Below are 22,192 nucleotides of genomic sequence, written 5' to 3'. Positions count from 1 at the left end.
TTATCCCCGACATTCATTCTATCTCTAGAGCCGCATTTGAGGCAGAACGCAATTGCTTCTCCTATACATTTTTAAAACATTTTTAGTCATTTAGCAGACGCTCTTATCCAGAGCGACTTACAGTTAGTGAATAAATTTTATTTTATTTTATTTTTTATACTGGCTTTCTTACAAAGGAGGGTTGCTTCCATAAAGATGAGTGTGTTGCCACGTATTAATTTCCTAAGCAATGATGATCCCACTCTCTCCACCACTAGGTTATTGGGTAAGGATACAAAATATAATTTTAGGAGGGTTGAGAAGTGTGTAGGGAGTAACTGGAAGAGGCATCTCCATACCCCTCTGTGGCATAACCAGGCTGTTACTTCAGGTAATAAAGCATTAGAGTCTAAAGTCTGGTCTGCAAAAGGGGTCAATAATCGAGGGGAAATACATGTATTTAACTCAGAGGGTCTCCTTAGTTTTCAGTTTGCCAGGGTCGTCATTCTTACTTCATCTTAGTCAGCTGTGAATTTTTACATTCCCGTCCAGAGGTTCTGTGTCAGTTATTTACTCTCATCTTCAATTACTAAAGCGGAAAGATATTTCAATTGTTAAAGCGTGGATAAAATATATGACTATTGATGATGAGGCTATTGATTGGGAGAATGTCTGGGAGAATATACACTGCTCAAAAAAATAAAGGGAACACTAAAATAACACATCCTAGATCTGAATGAATGAAATAATCTCATTAATTACTTTTTTCTTTACATAGTTGAATGTGCTGACAACAAAATCACACAAATATTATCAAATGGAAATCAAATGTATCAACCTATGGAGGTCTGGATTTGGAGTCAACCTCAAAATTAAAGTGGAAAACCACACTACAGGCTGATCCAACTTTGATGTAATGTCCTTAAAACAAGTCAAAATGAGGCTCAGTAGTGTGTGTGGCCTCCACGTGCCTGTATGACCTCCCTACAACGCCTGGGCATGCTCCTGATGAGGTGGCGGATGGTCTCCTGAGGGATCTCCTCCCAGACCTGGACTAAAGCATCCGCCAACTCCTGGACAGTCTGTGGTGCAACGTGGCGTTGGTGGATGAAGCGAGACATGATGTCCCAGATGTGCTCAATTGGATTCAGGTCTGGGGAACGGGCGGGCCAGTCCATAGCATCAATGCCTTCCTCTTGTAGGAAATGCTGACACACTCCAGCCACATGAGGTCTAGCATTGTCTTGCATTAGGAGGAACCCAGGGCCAACCGCACCAGCATATGGTCTCACAAGGGGTCTGAGGATCTCATCTCGGTACCTAATGGCAGTCAGGCTACCTCTGGCGAGCACATGGAGGGCTGTGCGGCCCCCCAAAGAAATGCCACCCCACACCATGACTGACCCACCGCCAAACCGGTCATGCTGGAGGATGTTGCAGGCAGCAGAACGTTCTCCACGGCGTCTCCAGACTCTGTCACGTCTGTCACATGTGCTCAGTGTGAACCTGCTTTCATCTGTGAAGAGCACAGGGCGCCAGTGGCGAATTTGCCAATCTTGGTGTTCTCTGGCAAATGCCAAACGTCTTGCACGGTGTTGGGCTGTAAGCACAACCCCCACCTGTGGACGTCGGGCCCTCATACCACCCTCATGGAGTCTGTTTCTGACCGTTTGAGCAGACAAATGCACATTTGTGGCCTGCTGGAGGTCATTTTGCAGGGCTCTGGCAGTGCTCCTCCAGCTCCTCCTTGCACAAAGGCGGAGGTAGCAGTCCTGCTGCTGGGTTGTTGCCCTCCTACGGCCTCCTCCACGTCTCCTGATGTACTGGCCTGTCTCCTGGTAGCGCCTCCATGCTCTGGACACTACGCTGACAGACACAGCAAACCTTCTTGCCACAGCTCGCATTGATGTGCCATCCTGGATGAGCTGCACTACCTGAGCCACTTGTGTGGGTTGTAGACTCCGTCTCATGCTACCACTAGAGTGAAAGCACCGTCAGCATTCAAAAGTGACCAAAACATCAGCCAGGAAGCATAGGAACTGAGAAGTGGTCTGTGGTCACCACTTGCAGAACCACTTCTTTATTGGGGGTGTCTTGCTAATTGCCTATAAGTTCCACCTGTTGTCTATTCCATTTGCACAACAGCATGTGAAATTTATTGTCAATCAGTGTTGCTTCCTAAGTGGACAGTTTGATTTCACAGAAGTGTGATTGACTTGGAGTTACATTGTGTTGTTTAAGTGTTCCCTTTATTTTTTTGAGCAGTGCATTTCACTCAAATAACCCAAACCATCAGTTAATTCATTTTAAGCTCATAGGTCATACTTGACACCACTTGTAAGATTTCATCCAAACAGTCTCCAAGCCCAAACTGTGACCTGTTCCCTCAATACACTTGGCACATACAGTGGGGAGAACAAGTATTTGATACACTTCTGATTTTGCAGGTTTTCCTACTTACAGAGCATGTAGAGGTCTGTAATTTGTATCATAGGTACACTTCAACTGTGAGAGACGGAATCTAAAACAAAAATCCAGAAAATAACATTGTATGATTTTTAAGTAATTAATTTGCATTTTATTGCATGACATAAGTATTTGATCACCTACCAACCAGTAAGAATTCCGGTTCTCACAGACCTGTACGTTTTTCTTTAAGAAGCCCTCCTGTTCTCCACTCATTACCTGTATTAACTGCACCTGTTTTAACTTGTTACCTGTATAAAAGACACCTGTCCACACACTCAATCAAACAGACTCCAACCTCTCCACAATGGCCAAGACCAGAGAGCTGTGTAAGGACATCAGGGATAAAATTGTAGACCTGCACAAGGCTGGGATGGGCTACAGGACAATAGGCAAGCAGCTTGGTGAGAAGGCAACAACTGTTGGCGCAATTATTAGAAAATGGAAGAAGTTCAAGATGACGGTCAATCACCCTCGGTCTGGGGCTCCATGCAAGATCAATGATCATGAGGAAGGTGAGGGATCAGCCCAGAACTACACGGCAGGACCTGGTCAATGACCTGAAGAGAGCTGGGACCACAGTCTCAAAGAAAACCATTAGTAACACACTACGCCGTCATGGATTAAAATCCTGCAGCGCACGCAAGGTCCCCCTGCTCAAGCCAGCGCATGTCCAGGCCCGTCTGAAGTTTGCCAATGACCATCTGGGTGATCCAGAGGAGAAATGGGAGAAGGTCATGTGGTCTGATGAGATAAAAATTGAGCTTTTTGGTCTAAACTCCACTCGCCGTGTTTGGAGGAAGAAGAAGGATGAGTACAACCCCAAGAACACCATCCCAACCGTGAAGCATGGAGGTGGAAACATCATTCTTTGGGGATGCTTTTCTGCAAAGGGGACAGGACGACTGCACCGTATTGAGGGGAGGATGGATGGGGCCATGTATCGCGAGATCTTGGCCAACAACCTCCTTCCCTCAGTAAGAGCATTGAAGATGGGTCGTGGCTGGGTCTTCCAGCATGACAACGACCCGAAACACACAGCCAGGGCAACTAAGGAGTGGCTCCGTAAGAAGCATCTCAAGGTCCTGGAGTGGCCTAGCCAGTCTCCAGACCTGAACCCAATAGAAAATCTTTGGAGGGAGCTGAAAGTCCGTATTGCCCAGTGACAGCCCCGAAACCTGAAGGATCTGGAGAAGGTCTGTATGGAGGAGTGGGCCAAAATCCCTGCTGCAGTGTGTGCAAACCTGGTCAAGACCTACAGGAAACGTATGATCTCTGTAATTGCAAACAAAGGTTTCTGTACCAAATATTAAGTTCTGCTTTTCTGATGTGTCAAATACTTATGTCATGCAATAAAATGCAAATTAATTACTTAAAAATCATACAATGTTATTTTCTGGATTTTTGTTTTAGATTCCGTCTCTCACAGTTGAAGTGTACCTATGATAAAAATTACAGATCTCTACATGCTTTGTAAGTAGGAAAACCTGCAAAATCGGCAGTGTATCAAATACTTGTTCTCCCCATTGTATAAACATATGATATGGGATTGTCCTGATGAGTTTTGGAGGAAAGTGTTGTCTAAAACTGTACCCCTTGAACCAATTCCTCTGTTACTTAATGACGGATCAGGTATGCAGCTGAATGAGAAACAATGCAAGGTTTGGCTGGCTTGGTTGACTGCTGCCAAAAAACATGTTCAGCACTGGTTGCCACCACATGACCTTCATATAAGGAAATTGTTGGCTTATTTTCAGGACGTGGTTATGTTGGAGTTACATTTTTAATAGTATGCGTTGTTAGGGATTGGGGGGCGGGGTTCAAAAGGAGGATTTATTTTAATTGTTTTATTGATTGTATTGCCTTTGTGATTTAATAAAAAAAAATGTTCACAAAAAAATAACGCAAATCTGTCAAAACGATAGAGGTTATTCATATGATCAAATATACCGCCATTCCACCACAAACAATTTTGAACTATAAATTGAATTTACAAGACTCACTGGATTGATGCGGTGTATGAAACATATTTAGGATGTTGACATATTAAAAATACAAAAATCACTACAGTAGCTATTGGTCTAGAGCAGAGTACTGTAACTATGGTTGAAAACTTGAATATACCAGCCACAGCATAGGGCTAGGATAAAACAAAATGGACATCCAAAACCTAACTTATCAACAGACACGCTAAATGTTACATGACCTCTCATTTGACATACTTCCTCAAAAGCCTATGAAGCAGTGTCATCACAGTAAAACATTAAAGCAGATACTTGTAAGAGAGCATTTATCAGGAGGCTTGTTTGATTAATTTCACCATTGAGAATGGGACCGGAGTGGAGAGCCAAGGACAGCTCTCGTCATGCAGCAGAGAACAGGCAGTCAAGGGGAAGGCTGGGCAACACCAAATGTCGTATTAATTTGTTAATTTGTTGTGACTGCAGGGCATGAAAAGCCTGCTTTCTTGCCATCTGAGGCCAAAAGAGCCCACTACCATGTTAAACACACGCGCGCATGTACGCAAACACACTCGCAAACAGACACACACACTTTCCAAGCCGTTGCTGGCAACATTGCTTGCCTACATTAGTGTGCAGTGGTGGGAAAAACTACAGAAGCACCCTTGATTCGCTTCATAAAGGGACCACCAGGGTAAAAGCTTTTTTCTTATGGACGTTACCCACTGACTGACTGTAGACTAACACTACATCACATGTAGAACTGGAACCCTGGATTTAAACAAGGGTCTTATGGGCTGACCAAGGTCCCCAAAAATAGAAAATCTAGCCAACTGTTACACTACTGTGGGAGTTAGCCTACTACAAGTCATTTTTTAAAAGGTTACACAAAACCGTGAATGCAAGTTACATGGTAAGAGTTGAAGAGTTGTATCCTTTGAGAGATACCATGTAAATGGACACATATAATAAATACATTATTTTCTTATGGTTGAAGGTCCTAGATGAAAAAGGCTGAACACATAAAACCAAAATGTCAAAAAGAGAAAGGGATTGTCTAGCTCCATTGTATAAATGGAATGCATTGCACAAGTTGGAATTTATTGTCTCTTTTGGGAGGGAAATATTTCTATAGCACAAATTACAGTGGGGGAAAAAAGTATTTAGTCAGCCACCAATTGTGCAAGTTCTCCCACTTAAAAAGATGAGAGAGGCCTGTAATTTTCATCATAGGTACACATCAACTATGACAGACAAAATGAGAAAATAAATTCCAGAAAATCACATTGTAGGATTTTTAATGAATTTATTTGCAAATTATGGTGGAAAATAAGTATTTGGTCAATAACAAAAGTTTCTCAATACTTTGTTATATACCCTTTGTTGGCAATGACACAGGTCAAACATTTTCTGTAAGTCTTCACAAGGTTTTCACACACTGTTGCTGGTATTTTGGCCCATTCCTCCATGCAGATCTCCTCTAGAGCAGTGATGTTTTGGGGCTGTCGCTGGGCAACACGGACTTTCAACTCCCTCCAAATATTTTCTATGGGGTTGAGATCTGGAGACTGGCTAGGCCCCTCCAGGACCTTGAAATGCTTCTTACGAAGCCACTCCTTCGTTTCCCGGGCAGTGTGTTTGGGATCATTGTCATGCTGAAAGACCCAGCCACGTTTCATCTTCAATGCCCTTGCTGATGGAAGGAGGTTTTCACTCAAAATCTCACGATACATGGCCCCATTCATTCTTTCCTTTACACGGATTAGTCGTCCTGGTCCCTTTGCAGAAAAACAGCCCCAAAGCATGATGTTTCAACCCCCATGCTTCACAGTAGGTATGGTGTTCTTTGGAAGCAACTCAGCATTCTTTGTCCTCCAAACACGACGAGTTGAGTTTTTACCAAAAAGTTCTATTTTGGTTTCATCTGACCATATGACATTCTCCCAATCCTCTTCTGGATCATCCAAATGCACTCTAGCAAACTTCAGACGGGCCTGGACATGTACTGGCTTAAGCAGGGGGACACGTCTTGCACTGCAGGATTTGAGTCCCTGGCGGCGTAGTGTGTTACTGATCGTAGGCTTTGTTACTTTGGTCCCAGCTCTCTGCAGGTCATTCACTAGGTACCCCCGTGTGGTTCTGGGATTTTTGCTCACCGTTCTTGTGATCATTTTGACCCCACAGGGTGAGATATTGCGTGGAGCCCCAGATCGAGGGAGATTATCAGTGGTCTTGTATAACTTCCATTTCCTAATAATTGCTCCCACAGTTGATTTCTTCAAACCAAGCTGCTTACCTATTGCAGATTCAGTCTTCCCAGCCTGGTGCAGGTCTACAATTTTGTTTCTGGTGTCCTTTGACAGCTCTTTGGTCTTGGCCATAGTGGAGTTTGGAGTGCGACTGTTTGAGGTTGTGGACAGGTGTCTTCTATACTGATAACAAGTTCAAACAGGTGCCATTAATACAGGTAACGAGTGGAGGACAGAGGAGCCTCTTAAAGAAGAAGTTACAGGTCTTTGAGAGCCAGAAATCTTGCTTGTTTGTAGGTGACCAAATACTTATTTTCCACCATAATTTGCAAATAAATTCATTACAAATCCTACAATGTGATTTTCTGGATTTTTTTTCTCAATTTGTCTGTCATAGTTGACGTGTACCTATGGTGAAAATTACAGGCCTCTCTCATCTTTTTAAGTGGGAGAACTTGCACAATTGGTGGCTGACTAAATACTTTTTCCCCCCACCGTATGTGTTTATTTGTCAAGAGAGAGAGAAAAAAACTTTAGCTTTCACCAGGTACAGCATTCCGTTCCACTGTGGCAAGCATCTTTCTAAATACAAAAAATACATAACACCAGTAACTAGAAAGGTAAAGTTTTCGCTGAAACAATAGTAGAAGAACCTATGCATTTTGTATGAATGGCAAGATTGAGGTGGGAGAAGCCATATTAAAGCCTCCATGCAGTATTTTTAAATCATCACTGTGTGTTAATTTCATTAAAATAACTCAAAATATATATTTTAATCATTTATTTCCCTGAGCCTCCTTTTGCCATTGAAATGCTCAGTCTGATCGTGTGGGTGTGTTGATACAAATTTCAATATTTCTACATACACAGCCTTGATTGGCAGATAGGATCAACTAGACTCTAGTCTAGAGCCTACCCCGCTTACCCCTTCAAAGTAGGAGGATACATTATGCAAATAGTTATGACTGGACAGAATAATACGATCAGATTGTGATGTCATGCTGTTGGCCATAAACTCCATCCCACCTAAACATGCTGAAATTCCTGGCTTTGTTTTTCAAAAAGCTCTTACACTAGTAAAATGACATTATCACAATTTCAGATTTATTTCAACCTCATAGTGTGGAAATATCATTAAGAAAACATGAAAATCGTGTTGTTGACTGCACTGCCCCTTTAACAAAGTCGACATGGGTTCTCTCATTTGGTATTGAAGAATCCCCCTTTCTGTGTCATCAAATGTAGAAATGGAGCTGTGGTTTTTACACTTCTGAAAATTCTATTGACCATTAAATACTGAAATATTATGGTCATAGAGACGTTATGAGATTGTATGCTGGTCTTAAAAAATGTAATTAAAAAGAATCAGCTCAAAAAGCACAAGCTACCTATTAAAAACGTACAGCCATTGGTTTTGGTATATGAGTAGGAGAGGCATGTGGAAGAAAGATAATAGTATAATAGTAATAAGTAAAGATTCCGTAGAATTCTGTGCGTGTCCTTGCTATTGCAAGAACACTAATAACAAAGGGGGGAAGAAATTACTCACTGGATGAAAATCAATACCAGAAAATAATGGGCAAAACGCAGCGAGTGCCAAGCTCTGATGCCTATTCAAAGGAAACATTTTAAATTTCCTCCACAAAGACACCCCAGCTGTGTTACAAGCTGAAGACTAGCTCCCTGAGGTCAAGTCTCCTTTTAGTGGGACTCTGGTACTTCACCTGAAGGCCTTGTTGGTGAGAGAGCACCGTTAATAGATTTTATTTCTTCCCAGAACTGTTGTTGTACAAAACTATTATGGATTCTGAAAAATTCTTGCTGGGGCTCTTTTGTGCCTGGGATCTATGGTAAAAAGAGAATACAACAACAGCCTCTGCCTAAAAACCTGGCCTTCAAGCAGAAAAGCAATTTCACCAGCTCCCCATCCGAAAGCAGCAGTCCATTTTCGCCGCAACAATGGCTGCCTGTTTTCTCTCCCTATTTAGCCAGCCGGTGTGGAACAATCAGGTGGGAAGAAAGATGACAGGTAACGTGGAGGTAAAGGGGAAGGGATGTCGGCTGTTGGTGCCCAGCAGTGTTCACCCTCTGTGCCACCTCAACACTGGACCCCTGCCACGGACTCAAAGGGACTGCTCAAAAAACAAAGGATCAGGGACATCGACAAGTGACTCGTGCAGGTTTTGTCTATACCACTGAGTGAGTGGATGGGTGACAGGAAGTTATCTAGAGAGAACACCATGTTTCATGAAAAGGAATGCCCACCCCCGCCACCACAACCACAGTGAAAGTCATTTCTGAGGGAACAAGATGCAATTTCAGTTCTGTGTAGTCCTGTACGCTATGTGAAGGCTGGAGTGAGAGGACTGGAGAATCTAATTGGATACTGGTATGCTCAAACCGCAGTGCCCTTGAAGCTGGGGAAATAATACTGGAGGCTACAGCGCCATTCTGTGATTTCTAAGACACAGGAAGAGACTTGTAAAGCCCAACACTAACAAACTCATATACCTAAAAAAAAACAATGTACCTATTCACATTGTATACAATTGAAGGAATGTGTGTGTGTGTCCAGTCATTGAGAGTGTTCATCCCTGGGAATGCGCTGCAGCTGTTGATCTCCATCCCTTTGGACTCGTTGTTGGACCCTGGCTCCCACAAGCATGCCCCACAGGCCCTTCCCAGAGGTGCTGAGATATGCAGCGTGGGACAGGGGGACAGTGAGGTGGGGGGGGGGGGACTGTGGGAGAGGGGGAGGGGGGGTTAGGGGAGCTCAGCGCAGTGGCCGGACCCCACACAGCTGCTCTCGTTCTTCAGGGAACCCAGCCGGGGAGCGTCGCTCAAGCGCCTAATGCCACTAATGAGTGCGGCCATGCGGCAGAGGTGGGGAACTGGAGCGTCACTCCTGCAACACTACAAGTTACATTTTAGTCATTTAGCAGACGCTCTTATCCAGAGCGACTTACAGTTAGTGAGTGCATACATTTCTATTATATATTTTTTCACACTGGCCCCCCCGTGGGAATCGAACCCACAACCCTTGCGTTGCAAGCGCCATGCTCTACCAACTGAGCTACACGGGGCCTGCCTGCCTGAATGACTGTGAGGGACCAGCCTGAGCTTGGGCATGAACATGGGGCAGGCGGAAGGAAGAGCAGCAGAGCTGGAGGTAGGAGGCTCAGGAAAGGTAGGGGACGTCCACAGTAGTCTTTAGGCCAGGGAACTTTATTAAACAGGGCATCACAAGGAATGGGAATCTACCACATGGGAGATGGGGGGGTGGGGGTCTAGGAGAATGTGGTGGGCTGGGTGAGGGTGGCTCAGCTGGCTGGGTTAAGGTGGAATTGTCTTGGTCTGTACAGATTGGGATACACATGGCTAGACTACAAAACCACTCTTGTGAATGGGCAGAATCATGAAAAAGTAATGGCAAGTGCAGGAAAGACGGAAATTACTGTATACAGAAACATTGACTTGATAATTCCAACAAAATGAATCCTGTACAAGCCCCTTCACAAAAGCATTCACCAAATTGCTTATTAAATATAATTTCAATAGGAAAAAAAGATGAATCATCTCATCTTTACAAGTTTTCAGTTGTCACCTGTGTGGCATCCATAATGCAGCTTTTCATTTCAGTGATGTCAGCAGTTAAGCTATACTGTGGCCCTGACCAAACATGAATGGGGAAGTCATCACAGCTTTTGTCAACTTAAAACACACCTCTGTGCGTCTTTTAATGCAGAAATGTGCTGTAACAAAGCAGTGAACATTTTTGAACCTGATGCAACCATTGCAAATGATTCATTTACATATTTGCACAGTAATACCTCTGTTATTACATGCAGCATTCTCATTAGAGGATTATTGACTGATAGGAAAAATTACAGTTAACTATAGAGATGCAACGATTGATTCACCAATAAACATTTGAACCGGGGACTGATGCGTAAGAAATGAGTGCATCTGTCGGAGCACAAACCGATCCAAATTAAGCAAGCGTCGGTCAGAAAATCGATTCAAATGTTAAAAGTTGCATTCACTCATGTTTTTTCCTCATATTGTTTTATTCCAAAAATAAGTTATCTGTTGTGACTGAACTGATGCGTCCCTCACCTTCAGTTCAGTAGCCTATCAAACTTTTATGCATGCAAGTAAGTATGACTGTCAGATAACAACTGTGCACAGTGTGGGAAACACAGCTGCTCGCGCCAAACGAAAGGTAGGCCTATCCCTGTTCTTTCTTATAGGCTATTCGTGCATCTGGCACCTTCAGCATTCAGATGCTTGTAAAATGTTGTTTTTTTGCAATGTCAAATCATAGGCTTTATTAGTTGAGTGACAACCAATGTAAATTGTTGGGTCATTGTTACCAAATGCGCTGTAGACAATTGTGTTTTACCGGAGTTGTGTAGCCTACAGGAGTGGAAGCAGCAACTCAGATCCAACAATCATTCAGATTTTATTTAGATTGTTCAGGTTGATCATAAGAAATCGTTTTGCTTTAAACAGTCAGTGTATTTGGTCATTTTTACATGAACAGGGGAATTTCATAAAGGACAGCAATCATTTCGCATTCATTGGTCTGAGATTAAATTCCAAACGGTCTAAACCATTCACTTTCGAGACGGGGTAAAATCCAAAGCTGCATAATATTAATTGACTAAATGCTATGCTAATTTCTAAATATAAATATTGACATAGTACTAGCTCAAAACATTTTGAATCTGTAAAAATGACAAGTTAATCAGTGGGTGATGATGATTTCAGATAAACAGTGGGGGGACAAAAAGCAAACATTTCCACCACCCCTAATCTGATAGCGAGTTGGTAGATGCTCAGTCTGGCCTCAGCTGCCTACACACACACCATTGACACACACACACACACACACGGCCACTCAGTTTAGAGAAGTAATTTCAGACAGGTCCAGCTCAGAGAGGCCCAGTTCCTGAGCTCCCTTCAGCAGCAGATATTAATTTTAAATGGAAAATGAATGTGTTCATGCAATACATTTTAGTGCATCAAATCATATCACATCAATTCGTTCCCCTAATCAAACCGAATTACACCGAATCGTTTTAATCTAAAACGTATCATTCCTGTATCATATCAGAACCCATGCATCTAGATGCGTATTGAATCGTTTCATTAAAGAAGAGATGCACATCCTTAGTTAACAATTTTATGGGCCACAGTTGCAAAGAAAAACTTGTCTGGATTCTGGAATCCAAAAAGCCTTGGCCACCAGGGGGAGTTGGCGTGCTGCACTCAACTCCACTCCTTCAGGTGAACATCAATTTAAGTTTGTAGAGGAGAGGAGTCTCCACAGAGGGTTTCTGCATTCAGTAATAACCTATATCTCTATATATTAGCACATATTGTAAAAACCAATAGCACTTGCACTCAAAATACATAGAAGTGAAAGGAGGATGAAATGGCTTCTTGGCTCTAGCCTAGAAGAGTTTTTTGAATATTGGTTCTCATTTATTAAATTCTTCAGCTTTTCATTCAGTCCAGTGCCTTTGTCAAGGCCAAGAAATGTCAATATTTCATAAGTAAATTATTTGAAGTGCCAATTTGAAAAGAAGTGGCAGTTGTAGCTCAGTTGGTAGAGCATGGCGCTTGCAACGCCAGGGTTGTGGGTTCGTTTCCCACGGGGGGCCAGTATGAAAAAAAAAAAATGTATGCACTCACTAACTGTAAGTCGCTCTGGATAAGAGCGTCTGCTAAATGACTAAAATGTAAAATGTTGTAACAGCACCTTGTGCGGTGTAGCACTGTTTACCCACCCTTTTTCATTTCAGGTGGTAGCCTGCTGTTCTCTTAGTCTACACATAAATATATCTACAATTGATCACCTTTCATTGGGTGGCTGGCAACCCGTGGCCTTGTCAGGTGTGTTGAATGTGTTACCTGAGGCTGCCTTGACAGAGTGCTTTTGTAGGAAATCCAGGGTCTGGGCCAAAGCCTTCTTATTGCAATGAGTGGAGAGCTCTTCATTACATTCAAAACACCTGTGAACGAATTGGAGACAGAATAGCAAACACAGCCATCAGCTTACTGATATGAAGTTGTCATTCTTTGAGGTGGTGTGAATAACTACTGCTCATAACATTTACTGGAGATATTCTGAGGCAAAATGTAAATATTTGAATAGCTTTTCAGTTCAAGATCCTCCGCCTACAGTGAACACAAAGGGACAGGGATAGTGCTACATCAGCCTATTTAGAACGGCAGAATGGCTGTAACATATTTTGTTGTTGTCCTGTTATAATCTGTATGTTCCATGTGTTGCTGTAGGGTCCTCACCATGCCTTCCAGGTGCCGAGGCTGATGGTGATACAATGGGACTCAGGGTGGAGGGTTTGGTGGTGCTTGGTGGAGTGCTGGCTCTCTGGCTGGCTACATCCCTGTGAAAGGGGTACAGATCACTGGATCACCATTACTTAGATAGGCTACCACCATCCATACTCTTTGCAGGTCAGATTGTTACAAATGAAACAAACAGTGTTACATTTCTGAATCACATGTCAAGTGCAGCAATTCATACATCAAATACTGATGGAACCTTCATCCCCCCCACCTTAGATAAAAGCTTTCAAAGTCCAAGCTCACCTGGAAGCCACACTTGAGGCATACGAGGATGTCGTGGCCACTGGCTGGCTCTCCATCTATCATAGTCCTTTCCCTCAGGCAATCTGAACACATCGACCACATGCTCGAGGTCACCGCCTTCTTGACTGAGCTGAGGTCCACCGCCTTGCTGACATGCTGGCAGGTCAGCCCTGAGGAGCAAGAAGTCACATTGATGTTGCTCGCTAATCTAGCATCTACAAATCCCTTAATGACCATGATTTACAATAGATATCAAATAAAGGCATAATCTGAACTCCACAAGTCCCCTGCCATAGAATTAATCAGACATGATTGGACTAGCCATTACTAGCGCAAAACATGTGGAAGGCTTATTGGGTCAATTAAACTTTTTTTAGGCATGTTTTTTTTCATCACAACAGGGAGCATGAGCTTCCCATGATCTTACCGCTAACTTCGTCCGACGACTCCTCATCACGAGGCTTCCTCGGCTTGTTAGTCCGCTTAGTCATGTCGGCGGCTTTCAAGGAGAAGGGATCCTTTAGCCGCATCTGTAGCTGTAGATTGGAGAGATATAGGAATATCAGTACTACTCTGGGTTTTAAGCAGTGCCCAAAATCGACCGGGCTAAGAGAAAACATTGAAGGCAAATCTAAGAGCTTTGCTGCATGATTTAGTATAGGGCTGGGCAACTCTAACCAACTCAGTGGCCTTGTGGTTTGAGTATCTGCCTGAGATTGGGAGTTCGATCCCTGACCGAGTCATACCAAAGACTGTAAAAATGGGACCGGTGTGTCTCTGCTTGGCACCCAGCATTAAGGAGATAGATTGGGGGTAAGGACCTGCGATAGACTAGCGTCCTGTGCAGGGGATGTACTTGTTCATCAAGCTGCCTCACGCTACAGAAACAGGAGATCTGCTCCTATGAGCCGTTCCAACTCGTGCAAGGCTACTTACTTACTGGGAAAATCTGGCATTGACGGGCTGCTGTATGTGCAGGCTTTTGTTCCAGCCCAGCCCCAACACACCACCAGATTCAAAGAATCACATAGTCATGGTCTTGAATTGCCATTAGAATTAGTCTAATCTAGTGTGGGTAAGAGCTGTAGAATGGACAGACTGATGATGCCTGGCCTCCAGAGTGAACTAACGTTAGGAGGGCACAGACACAGTAATCTAAACAACAATAGCTGAAATCTGATTTGTTCTGTAAAGATATCGACAATGGTTCATTCAACTAATTTATAAAGTCATCAACTTCAACATGATGCAAAAGCATATGACACCGCTCTAGTTTGTAGAAGGACATAACTACAACCACAGAAAATAATACGTTTGTGTTTTCCAAATCTATTTTAGCTGGGTTACACTTAATGTAACAATATACAACCAAGTCAAGCCACCGTGAGGATTAGTTAACGCAGTGCATGACAAGTTAACTAACGTTACAGGTAACGTTAGCTACTAACCGCCGTATTGACTGTGAAGTTAGCTAGCTAGCTAAGTTAACTTGGGAGTTCGTGGTTTTAAAAGCGTTTTACTACTAGCTACTTAGCTGGCATACCACATTGCCTCTGAAGATTTTAGAATATGTTGTTGCTAACATGAAACAACTCACCTCTTTGATTTTGCCCTTAAACTGGCCAATGAGCTAGCAAGTTAGCTAGCTAGCTAATATGTCAACACACTGTAGCGTCGTAGCTTTTTTCAAACGATTGACTTTATTGTATGTCATACACGACAAGAAACTCGAATGAAGTGCACATAATACTTGTAGCTAATGTCCAAACCTCATAATACAGTTTAAGTTATAATCTTGACTTTCTAAAACTGTCGGGAACATGTCGATAGCTAGCGTCTGAACCAAGAAAAAGTCACATGATCAAATTTCTGAAGTCAATATGTGACGCAATACGGTGGCTCGTTCAGGTTAAACACAACCGGAAAATACATCCCCTGCACTACCATGTGACAGAAATTGCTAGCAGGAAAGGCGAAATTATGATGGTAGGAAAGTAAATTATGGAGCTATATTCTTAAGAAAATATGTATGATCGGCGCATGCTTGTGTAAACAGACTAGAGATTCGATTTGAGAAGTGCGCTTTACTGTCTTTGGTGTGATACGTACACTTCGGTGCACACGCAATGTTGCGCATGTCAGTCAGAAGGACGGTACTTGATTTTTTTGCAGTTAAACACTTTCTGGGATTAAACGATTTTACATCTGAAGAGCTACATTTAGCTGAACCTAACCCTAACCCTTTTCCTAACCTAATCCTCATTATCCTAACCTGCCACGTTAATTATCCTAACCGACTACGTTCATTCTCATAACCTGCTACATTTGTTCTCTTAACCTGTAAACATTACAGTTTAAAATGTTCAACAAGTTAAAATTCAGTCCATCATTAATTCTAAATTCTAAATAATCAACAATTCAAACTATAAGTAATCATTTCAAATAAAGCAAACCAAATGGTCATCCAATAATAAAAATAAAAAAACGAAAAACAAAGCAATCAATTAATCTGTCAGTCAATTCAGTCAGTCAGTCAATTCAGTCCGTCAGTCAGTCCACAATGTGTCTTTGGGGAGGGGAAGGGTTGAGCTGGCAGTTGCTGGATGAAGGTGGCAGTTCGGGTTGGTCTGTGCTGTGTCCAGGGTTGGTGCTGGTGTTGGGGCTGGGACAAGGAAAACCTGGGTTGGTGTTGGGGCCAGGTTAGAAATCGTGCTGGAAAACCAGGGGTTGGTGCTGGGTCTGGTGCTGGGACTGTCGGCCTCAGAGAAAACAGGAACTGCGAACTGGGCCTGGGTCGGGATCTGTAGAGAGGAGGAAAGACAACCTGAGGAGCAAGCAGACACACAAGGGAGCCCTAGACCCAGGGGTCAGTGATGGCACTCCCCTGTGGTCCGCTCGCTCCAGGTGACAGTAAGCCGCGGTGCACCTGGCTATGACCTATAATGGAGGGCTGATGTTACACCCATCACTGTTGATCCACCCACTTTTTTTGCAACGCCCACTTTCAGACACACTCCAAGTATGCAGTTACCCATACTTTCTCTGCCTGAGTAGGGTATTTGAGTTTTAGAAGGACTGAAGGGGTGGGAATGTATATTTTATTGTGCATTAATGTTAATTTTCGCTCCATATGGAGTTGAATTTTCTTTTGTAAATGTTTTACCCCCGTCCAGTTGGTGGCGACAATACACCTTTTGAGTGTAGTTCGTCATAAAATCCAAAGAAGAAGAAGAAGAAGAAGAGGAAGAAGAAGACGACGGCGCTGGAGCAGTGAATACACATTAACAATACAATAGTGTACCTTTGATTTAGTTACATGTGTAAATATTGACATGGCTCAGAAAGCTTGTTCGAGGCTTGCTGCAGCGTTTCCACGGCTTTTAGCAAACCGAAATGTCATTCCAGCCTCAAGAAGAGCACTGTCAAACACATTCGGGTCTCACTCCCGATGTGCATTCTGTAAGTCTGCTTGGCATGGGTTGAAATAAATAACAAGTCTTAAGGCTGTGTAATTAGCGAAGTTGAAAATGTGAGGCTTAATTTTAATTATTGTAGTGACTCTTTTACACTAAAACTTATTCAAAATGCTGGTAAACCCCTTTTTATTTTTTAACTTTTTGCTCACTAGTCAACAACCGTTGTTTTTGTATCTTTCAGATATCCATGTCGCTCACAAAGAGTACGTGTTACGTAGTTTCAGCTCATCCCAATTGCCAGAAACTGATGTCTCTTACGAACAATTAAAGAAACTACTCGCTACCCGTACAAGTGTAGTAATAGATGTCCGAGAGCCGTGGGAACTCCGAGAGTATGGAAACATCCCGGGGTCAATCAACGTACCTCGTGAGTTATCCTTTTCATTATGACCTGTCTCATGACTTCAACCTCTAATGACAAATCTGCATGTTGTAAAATGTGTTGCAACATGGTACAATATGAAACTACAAACGCTTTCTCTTTGACCTAGAGTTTGATCTGAAGCCATTCTTGTGATTATTGTGTTTTTGCTGTCAATTTTAAATCGTTTGTAGGCCTATGTAGCCTAATTGCATCTATGATCATATGTAATCATTCATGGTTTTTATATGTTCTATTTTTATCTGTAAATCGACCAATGAAGTCAAGCCACAGAAGGCTTGATTACAGACACCTGTGTGTGTGTGCTTTCAAACTATACATGTGCACCTTGTACTGGGAGCAATAAAAGGCCACTCTTAAATGTGCAGTTTTGTCACACAACACAATGCCACAGATGTCTACATTTTAAGGGAGTGTGCAATTGGCATGCTGACGGCAGGAAGGTCCACCAGAGCTGTTGCCAGAGAATTTAATGTTCATTTCTCTACCATAAGCCGCCTCCAACGTTGTTTTAGAGAATTTGGCAGTACGTCCAACCGGCCTGACAACTGCAGACCACATTGTAACCACGCCAGCCCAGGACCTCCACATTCGGCTTCTTCACCTGCTGGATCATCTGAGACCAGCCACCCGGCCAGCTAATGAAACGGAGGAGTATTTCTGTCTGTAATAAAGCCCTTTTGTGGGGAAAAACTCATTCTGATTGGCTGGGCCTGGCTCCTAAGTGGGTGGGCCTGTGTTCTCCCAGGCCAACCCATGGCTGCGCCCCTGTCCAGTCATGTGAAATCCATAGATTAGGGCCTAATGAATGTATGTCAATTGACTGATTTCCTTATATGAACTGTAACGCAGTAAAATCGTTGAAATTGTTGCATGTTGTGTTTATTTTTGTTCAGTGCCTTCGGAAAGTATTCAGACCCCTTGACTTTTTTCTACATTTTGTTACGTTACAGCCTTATTCTAAACTTGATTAAATTGTATTTCCCCCCCTCAATCTACACACAATACCCCATAATCACAATGCAAAAACAGGTTTTTAGAAATTGTGCTAATTTATCACATTTACATAAGTATTCAGACCCTTTACTCAGTACTTTGTTGAAGTATCATTGGCAGCGATTACAGCCTCGAGTCTTCTTGGGTATGACGCTACAAGCTTGGCACACCTGTATTTAGGGAGTTTCTCCCATTCTTCTCTGCAGATTCTCTCAAGCTCTGTCAGGTTGGATGGGCAGCGTTGCTGTACAGCTATTTTCAGGTCTCTCCAGAGATGTTCGGTCGGGTTCAAGTCCGGGGTCTGGCTGGGCCACTCAAGGACATTGAGACTTGTCCCAAAGCCACTCCTGCGTTGTCTTGGCTGTGTGCTTAGGGTCGTTGTCCTGTTGGAAGTTGAACCTTCACCCCAGTCTGAGGTCCTCAGCGCTCTGGAGCAGGTTTTCATCAAGGATCTCTCTGTACTTTGCTCCGTTCATATTTTCCTCGATCCTGACTAGTCTCACAGTCCCTGCCGCTGAAAAACATCCCCACAGCATGATGCTGCCACCACCATGCTTCACAGTAGGGTTGGTGCCAGATTTCCTCCAGACGTGACGCTTGGCATTCAGGCCAAAGAGTTCAATCTTGGTTTCATCAGACCAGAGAATCTTGTTTCTCATGGTCTGAGAGTCTTTAGGTGCCTTTTGGCAAACTCCAAGTGGGCTGTCATGTGCCTTATTCAGAGGATTGGCTTCTGTCTGGCCACTGTACCATAACATCCTGATTGGTGGAGTGCTGCAGAGATGGTTGTCCTTCTGGAAGGTTCTCCCATCTCCATAGAGGAACTCTAGAGCTCTGTCATAGTGACAATCGGGTTCATGGTCACCTCCCTGACAAAGGCCCTTCTCCCTTCGTTGGCTCAGTTTGGCCCGGGCGGCCAGCTCTAGGAAGAGTCTTGGTGGTTCCAAACTTCTTCCATTTAAGAATGATGGAGGCCACCATGTTCTTGGGGATGTTCAATGCTGCAGACATTTTTTGGTACCCTTCTCCAGATCTGTGCCTCGACACAATCCTGTCTCGGAGCTCTATTGACAATTCCTTTGACCTCATGGCTTGGTTTTTGCCCTCACATGCACTGTCAACTGTGGGACCTTATATAGACAGGTGTGTGCCTTTCCAAATCATGTCCAATCAATTGAATTTACCACAGATGGACTCCAATCAAGTGGTAGAAACATCTCATGGGTGATCAATGGAAACAGGATGCACCTGAGCTCAATTTCGAGTCTCATAGCAAAGGGTCTGAATAGTTATGTAAATAAGGTATATCTGTTTTTTCCTAAAAACCTGTTTTCGCTTTGTCATTATGGGGTATTGTGTGTAGATTGCTGAGGATTTTTATTTATTTAATCAATCTTAGAATAAGGATGTAACATAACAAAATGTGGAAAAAGTCAAGGGGTCTGAGTACTTTCCGAAGGCGCTGTATATAAACTAGTGACCCACAGTGTTATCCTGATGAAGACAGCTTGGCTGTCAAAACGTTGGTTATGAATTTATTGCATCTGCTCTCCTTTTCTTTTTCAATCTGATATTCTGGCACAAAAACAAATGCATGTCAATGTAAACAAACACTTTGTTATGACAACTTCTAGTAGCACTCGTGGGCTTCCACCAACCTGTTTGACATTCCTAGGACACTGTTAAGGACATAGGCTACTGATAGAAATGATAAACATAGAAGGACACAATTGTGTAAAGGAGTCTGCTCTTTATGCCTCAATTCTGTTGTATACTGTTTTTTTCCATTGCAGTTGGACAGGTGAACATTGCCCTACAGCTGAACCCTGAGGAGTTCAAGGAGAAGTATGGTGGAGACATGCCCCAGCCGACAGACCACATAGTCTTTTCCTGCCTGGCTGGGATCAGGAGCCAAAAAGCCCTAGACCAAGCAGTCTCTCTAGGATATAAAGAGTGAGAAAGACTGCATTATCCACAACCGACTAGTAGTACCATACTATACATTGCAGGTCTATATCATATTGACATAAAATGCATAGGCTAGAAATAACTTCTCACTTTGGAGATTTCCTCATGTCATGCTGTAGAAAATACAATTCAGCTCTTGACTTAATTTTGTTTAAGGCCCATTTAGGGAACTCCCTGTTTTATCTCAGTTCCTTACACAACAGTGCTTTTACCCAGCATGCTCAGCACCATGGGCAAATCCCACATACAGTACCAAAACATCTGATCAAGTACAAGGAAATATTTACTTTTTATGCTGTAGATGCCAAAAACAGGGACTCTTACATTATCTGTTCTTTAAACATGAATCGTTTTTTATAATTTCGCTCACTTATTCGCTCCCTTTTCTCTCTTTCTAGCGTACAACACTATGCGGGTGGATGGCAAGATTGGGCAAAATGTGAACAAGAAAGCTGACTGTCTGGGATGCTCAAGAATTGTGCCATTCTTGGAGGTCGTTTTACTTAATCATAGCAGATAAGTTTTAAGGTTTTATTTAATCAATCAAGATTGAGCTATTATCTGACATTTCAGATTATTATGGAAGGTAATCCATAAATAGCCAATTTGCTTTATATCAGTAAAGAGGGAATGTACACAGCAAATTGACCATTGTTACCTAGTGTTGATTTTTCAGTGTAACATTTCTAGGGTTGATTCAAGAGTGAAATTGACTCTCAGTGGTGTAAAATAAACCCAGTGGCTGTTAATAACCAGTTTCAAGTGTGATTGTGTCAGTTTTACTCTGTGGAGAGTTAAACATTCCCATAAAATTCAAGCCCATCATTATCATATTTCCCAGCATGCTCTACTGCAGCAAAAAAAATGATTGTTTTTAATATCAGTGTTTTTGCATGTACATTGATTAATTCTAAATCTTATGCTACACAAAGATAAATAAACTAGACTAATCTAATCAGTTCGATTTATTGCAGCTGTTACTGAAATGGTTATTCCAGTTTAAATGGTTTATGTAGTCTCCTTTTATTAATGCTCCTAACCCTGATAGTCAGTCTGAATGCAGGTTGCGGGTGAATAAAAATTCCAACTGTTTGATGTCCTAACTCTGGCTCGATTCGAATAGGAATTACACATAACTTTGTAAGCCAGCATAATGAGACTTGCAGGCCTGATTTAAACCAGGAGGTTCCTAACCCCGCTGTGTTCGGGTAAAACTTGGCCATCAAAGTAAGGCCTTATGATATATGTAATGTATTTTCATACACAATTATATTTTAATGATGACATTCGCCTACAGTAGGAATTGACTTGGTGAAGTCCACAGGACTGAAAAATGAACTAATTCAACAACCACTAACAAATACAGTCATGGGTGGTAACTACAATTCATTTGAAAAGACAATGCACACTGGGAAATTATAGTGGGGGCGTGGCTTTCAAAAAGTTATTTTTGGCGACCCGTGAGTGGAAGTGTTATACTATTTTAAGTGGTCTATGGTTATGTTAATTAAAGTTTGCGCATGTCTGCTGCCAACTCTAAAGTATTTTATAAATGCTTACATAAGAGCATGTGGTAATAAAGACTATGTTAATGTCTTGGTGTAATGGTTAAAAATACTATATGAGGTGTTATTGCAAAACATCATTGGCGTAAACTATATATACTTCCTACTGTTGAAAATACTATATGAGGTGTTATTGTATAACACTGAAAGTGTTAATTCCCTAACACTGACAGTTGTAAAAGTGTCAGCACTAAGCACAGTGTTAATTTAACACAAAGTGTGGACCCGTATAGAGACTGGCACATTGTTCAATTTAACATTGGAGAATTTGCTGTGAACATGCAGCATTACATACAGTACATATTCCCTATCAGTTTTATTTGAGAATCTATGCTAAGGTGTATTATATTTTAATTAAGTGGTAATGCCCGAGATGCCGGTGTTTGGAGGATATATTGCCACGGGTGTTATTAGCAAACCGTGCCAATATATCCTCCAAACACCGGCTTCGAGGGCATTATCATTTGTATACAACAGGTTACCAACATATTCAAATAATGATTGACATATTTTCATTAAAAACATTATTTTG

At 42.4% G+C, this 22,192-nt stretch overlaps 2 protein-coding genes across 4 annotated transcripts in view; one reads left to right on the top strand and one right to left on the bottom strand.

Moving 5' to 3' along the window:
* Positions 1-15,136, bottom strand: part of LOC311122471 (ubiquitin carboxyl-terminal hydrolase 45-like) — a 41,347-nt gene extending 26,211 nt beyond the window's left edge. For all 3 annotated transcript variants that reach the window (XM_084158069.1, XM_084158070.1, XM_084158071.1), the window contains exons 1-5: positions 14,871-15,136; positions 13,701-13,809; positions 13,274-13,443; positions 12,968-13,068; positions 12,572-12,672 (exon numbers count right to left, since the gene is read on the bottom strand). In XM_084158069.1, coding sequence (XP_084014195.1) covers positions 12,572-12,672; positions 12,968-13,068; positions 13,274-13,443; positions 13,701-13,803 — 475 coding nt within the window. In that variant the 5' untranslated portion in view covers positions 13,804-13,809; positions 14,871-15,136. The remainder of the gene's footprint in view (positions 1-12,571; positions 12,673-12,967; positions 13,069-13,273; positions 13,444-13,700; positions 13,810-14,870) is intronic.
* A 1,365-nt stretch (positions 15,137-16,501) lies between these two features.
* On the top strand, positions 16,502-20,850 carry LOC311117318 (thiosulfate sulfurtransferase/rhodanese-like domain-containing protein 3). Its single transcript, XM_084157510.1, has 4 exons — positions 16,502-16,732; positions 16,931-17,116; positions 19,921-20,080; positions 20,494-20,850. Exons 1-4 carry the CDS (start codon positions 16,606-16,608, stop codon positions 20,549-20,551), a joined length of 531 nt encoding a protein of 176 aa, XP_084013636.1. The 5' UTR covers positions 16,502-16,605; the 3' UTR covers positions 20,552-20,850.
* The last annotated feature ends 1,342 nt before the right edge of the window (positions 20,851-22,192 follow it).

Source organism: Coregonus lavaretus (genome assembly GCF_964263955.1).
Source record: "Coregonus lavaretus genome assembly, chromosome: 3".
Classification (NCBI taxonomy): domain Eukaryota; kingdom Metazoa; phylum Chordata; class Actinopteri; order Salmoniformes; family Salmonidae; genus Coregonus; species Coregonus lavaretus.
The sequence above is the reverse complement of the archived record's forward strand: the minus strand, read 5'-3'. Positions and strand labels throughout refer to the sequence as shown.

What these genes read in the sequence shown, in the direction of transcription:
- LOC311117318 (XM_084157510.1), top strand. Translation starts at nt 16,606, where the DNA reads ATGGCTCAGAAAGCTTGTTCGAGGCTTGCTGCAGCGTTTCCACGGCTT. An exon ending in TCACTCCCGATGTGCATTCT is followed by an intron (nt 16,733 to 16,930) that starts GTAAGTCTGCTT and finishes TGTATCTTTCAG; the next exon opens with ATATCCATGTCGCTCACAAA. An exon ending in GTCTCTCTAGGATATAAAGA is followed by an intron (nt 20,081 to 20,493) that starts GTGAGAAAGACT and finishes CTCTCTTTCTAG; the next exon opens with CGTACAACACTATGCGGGTG.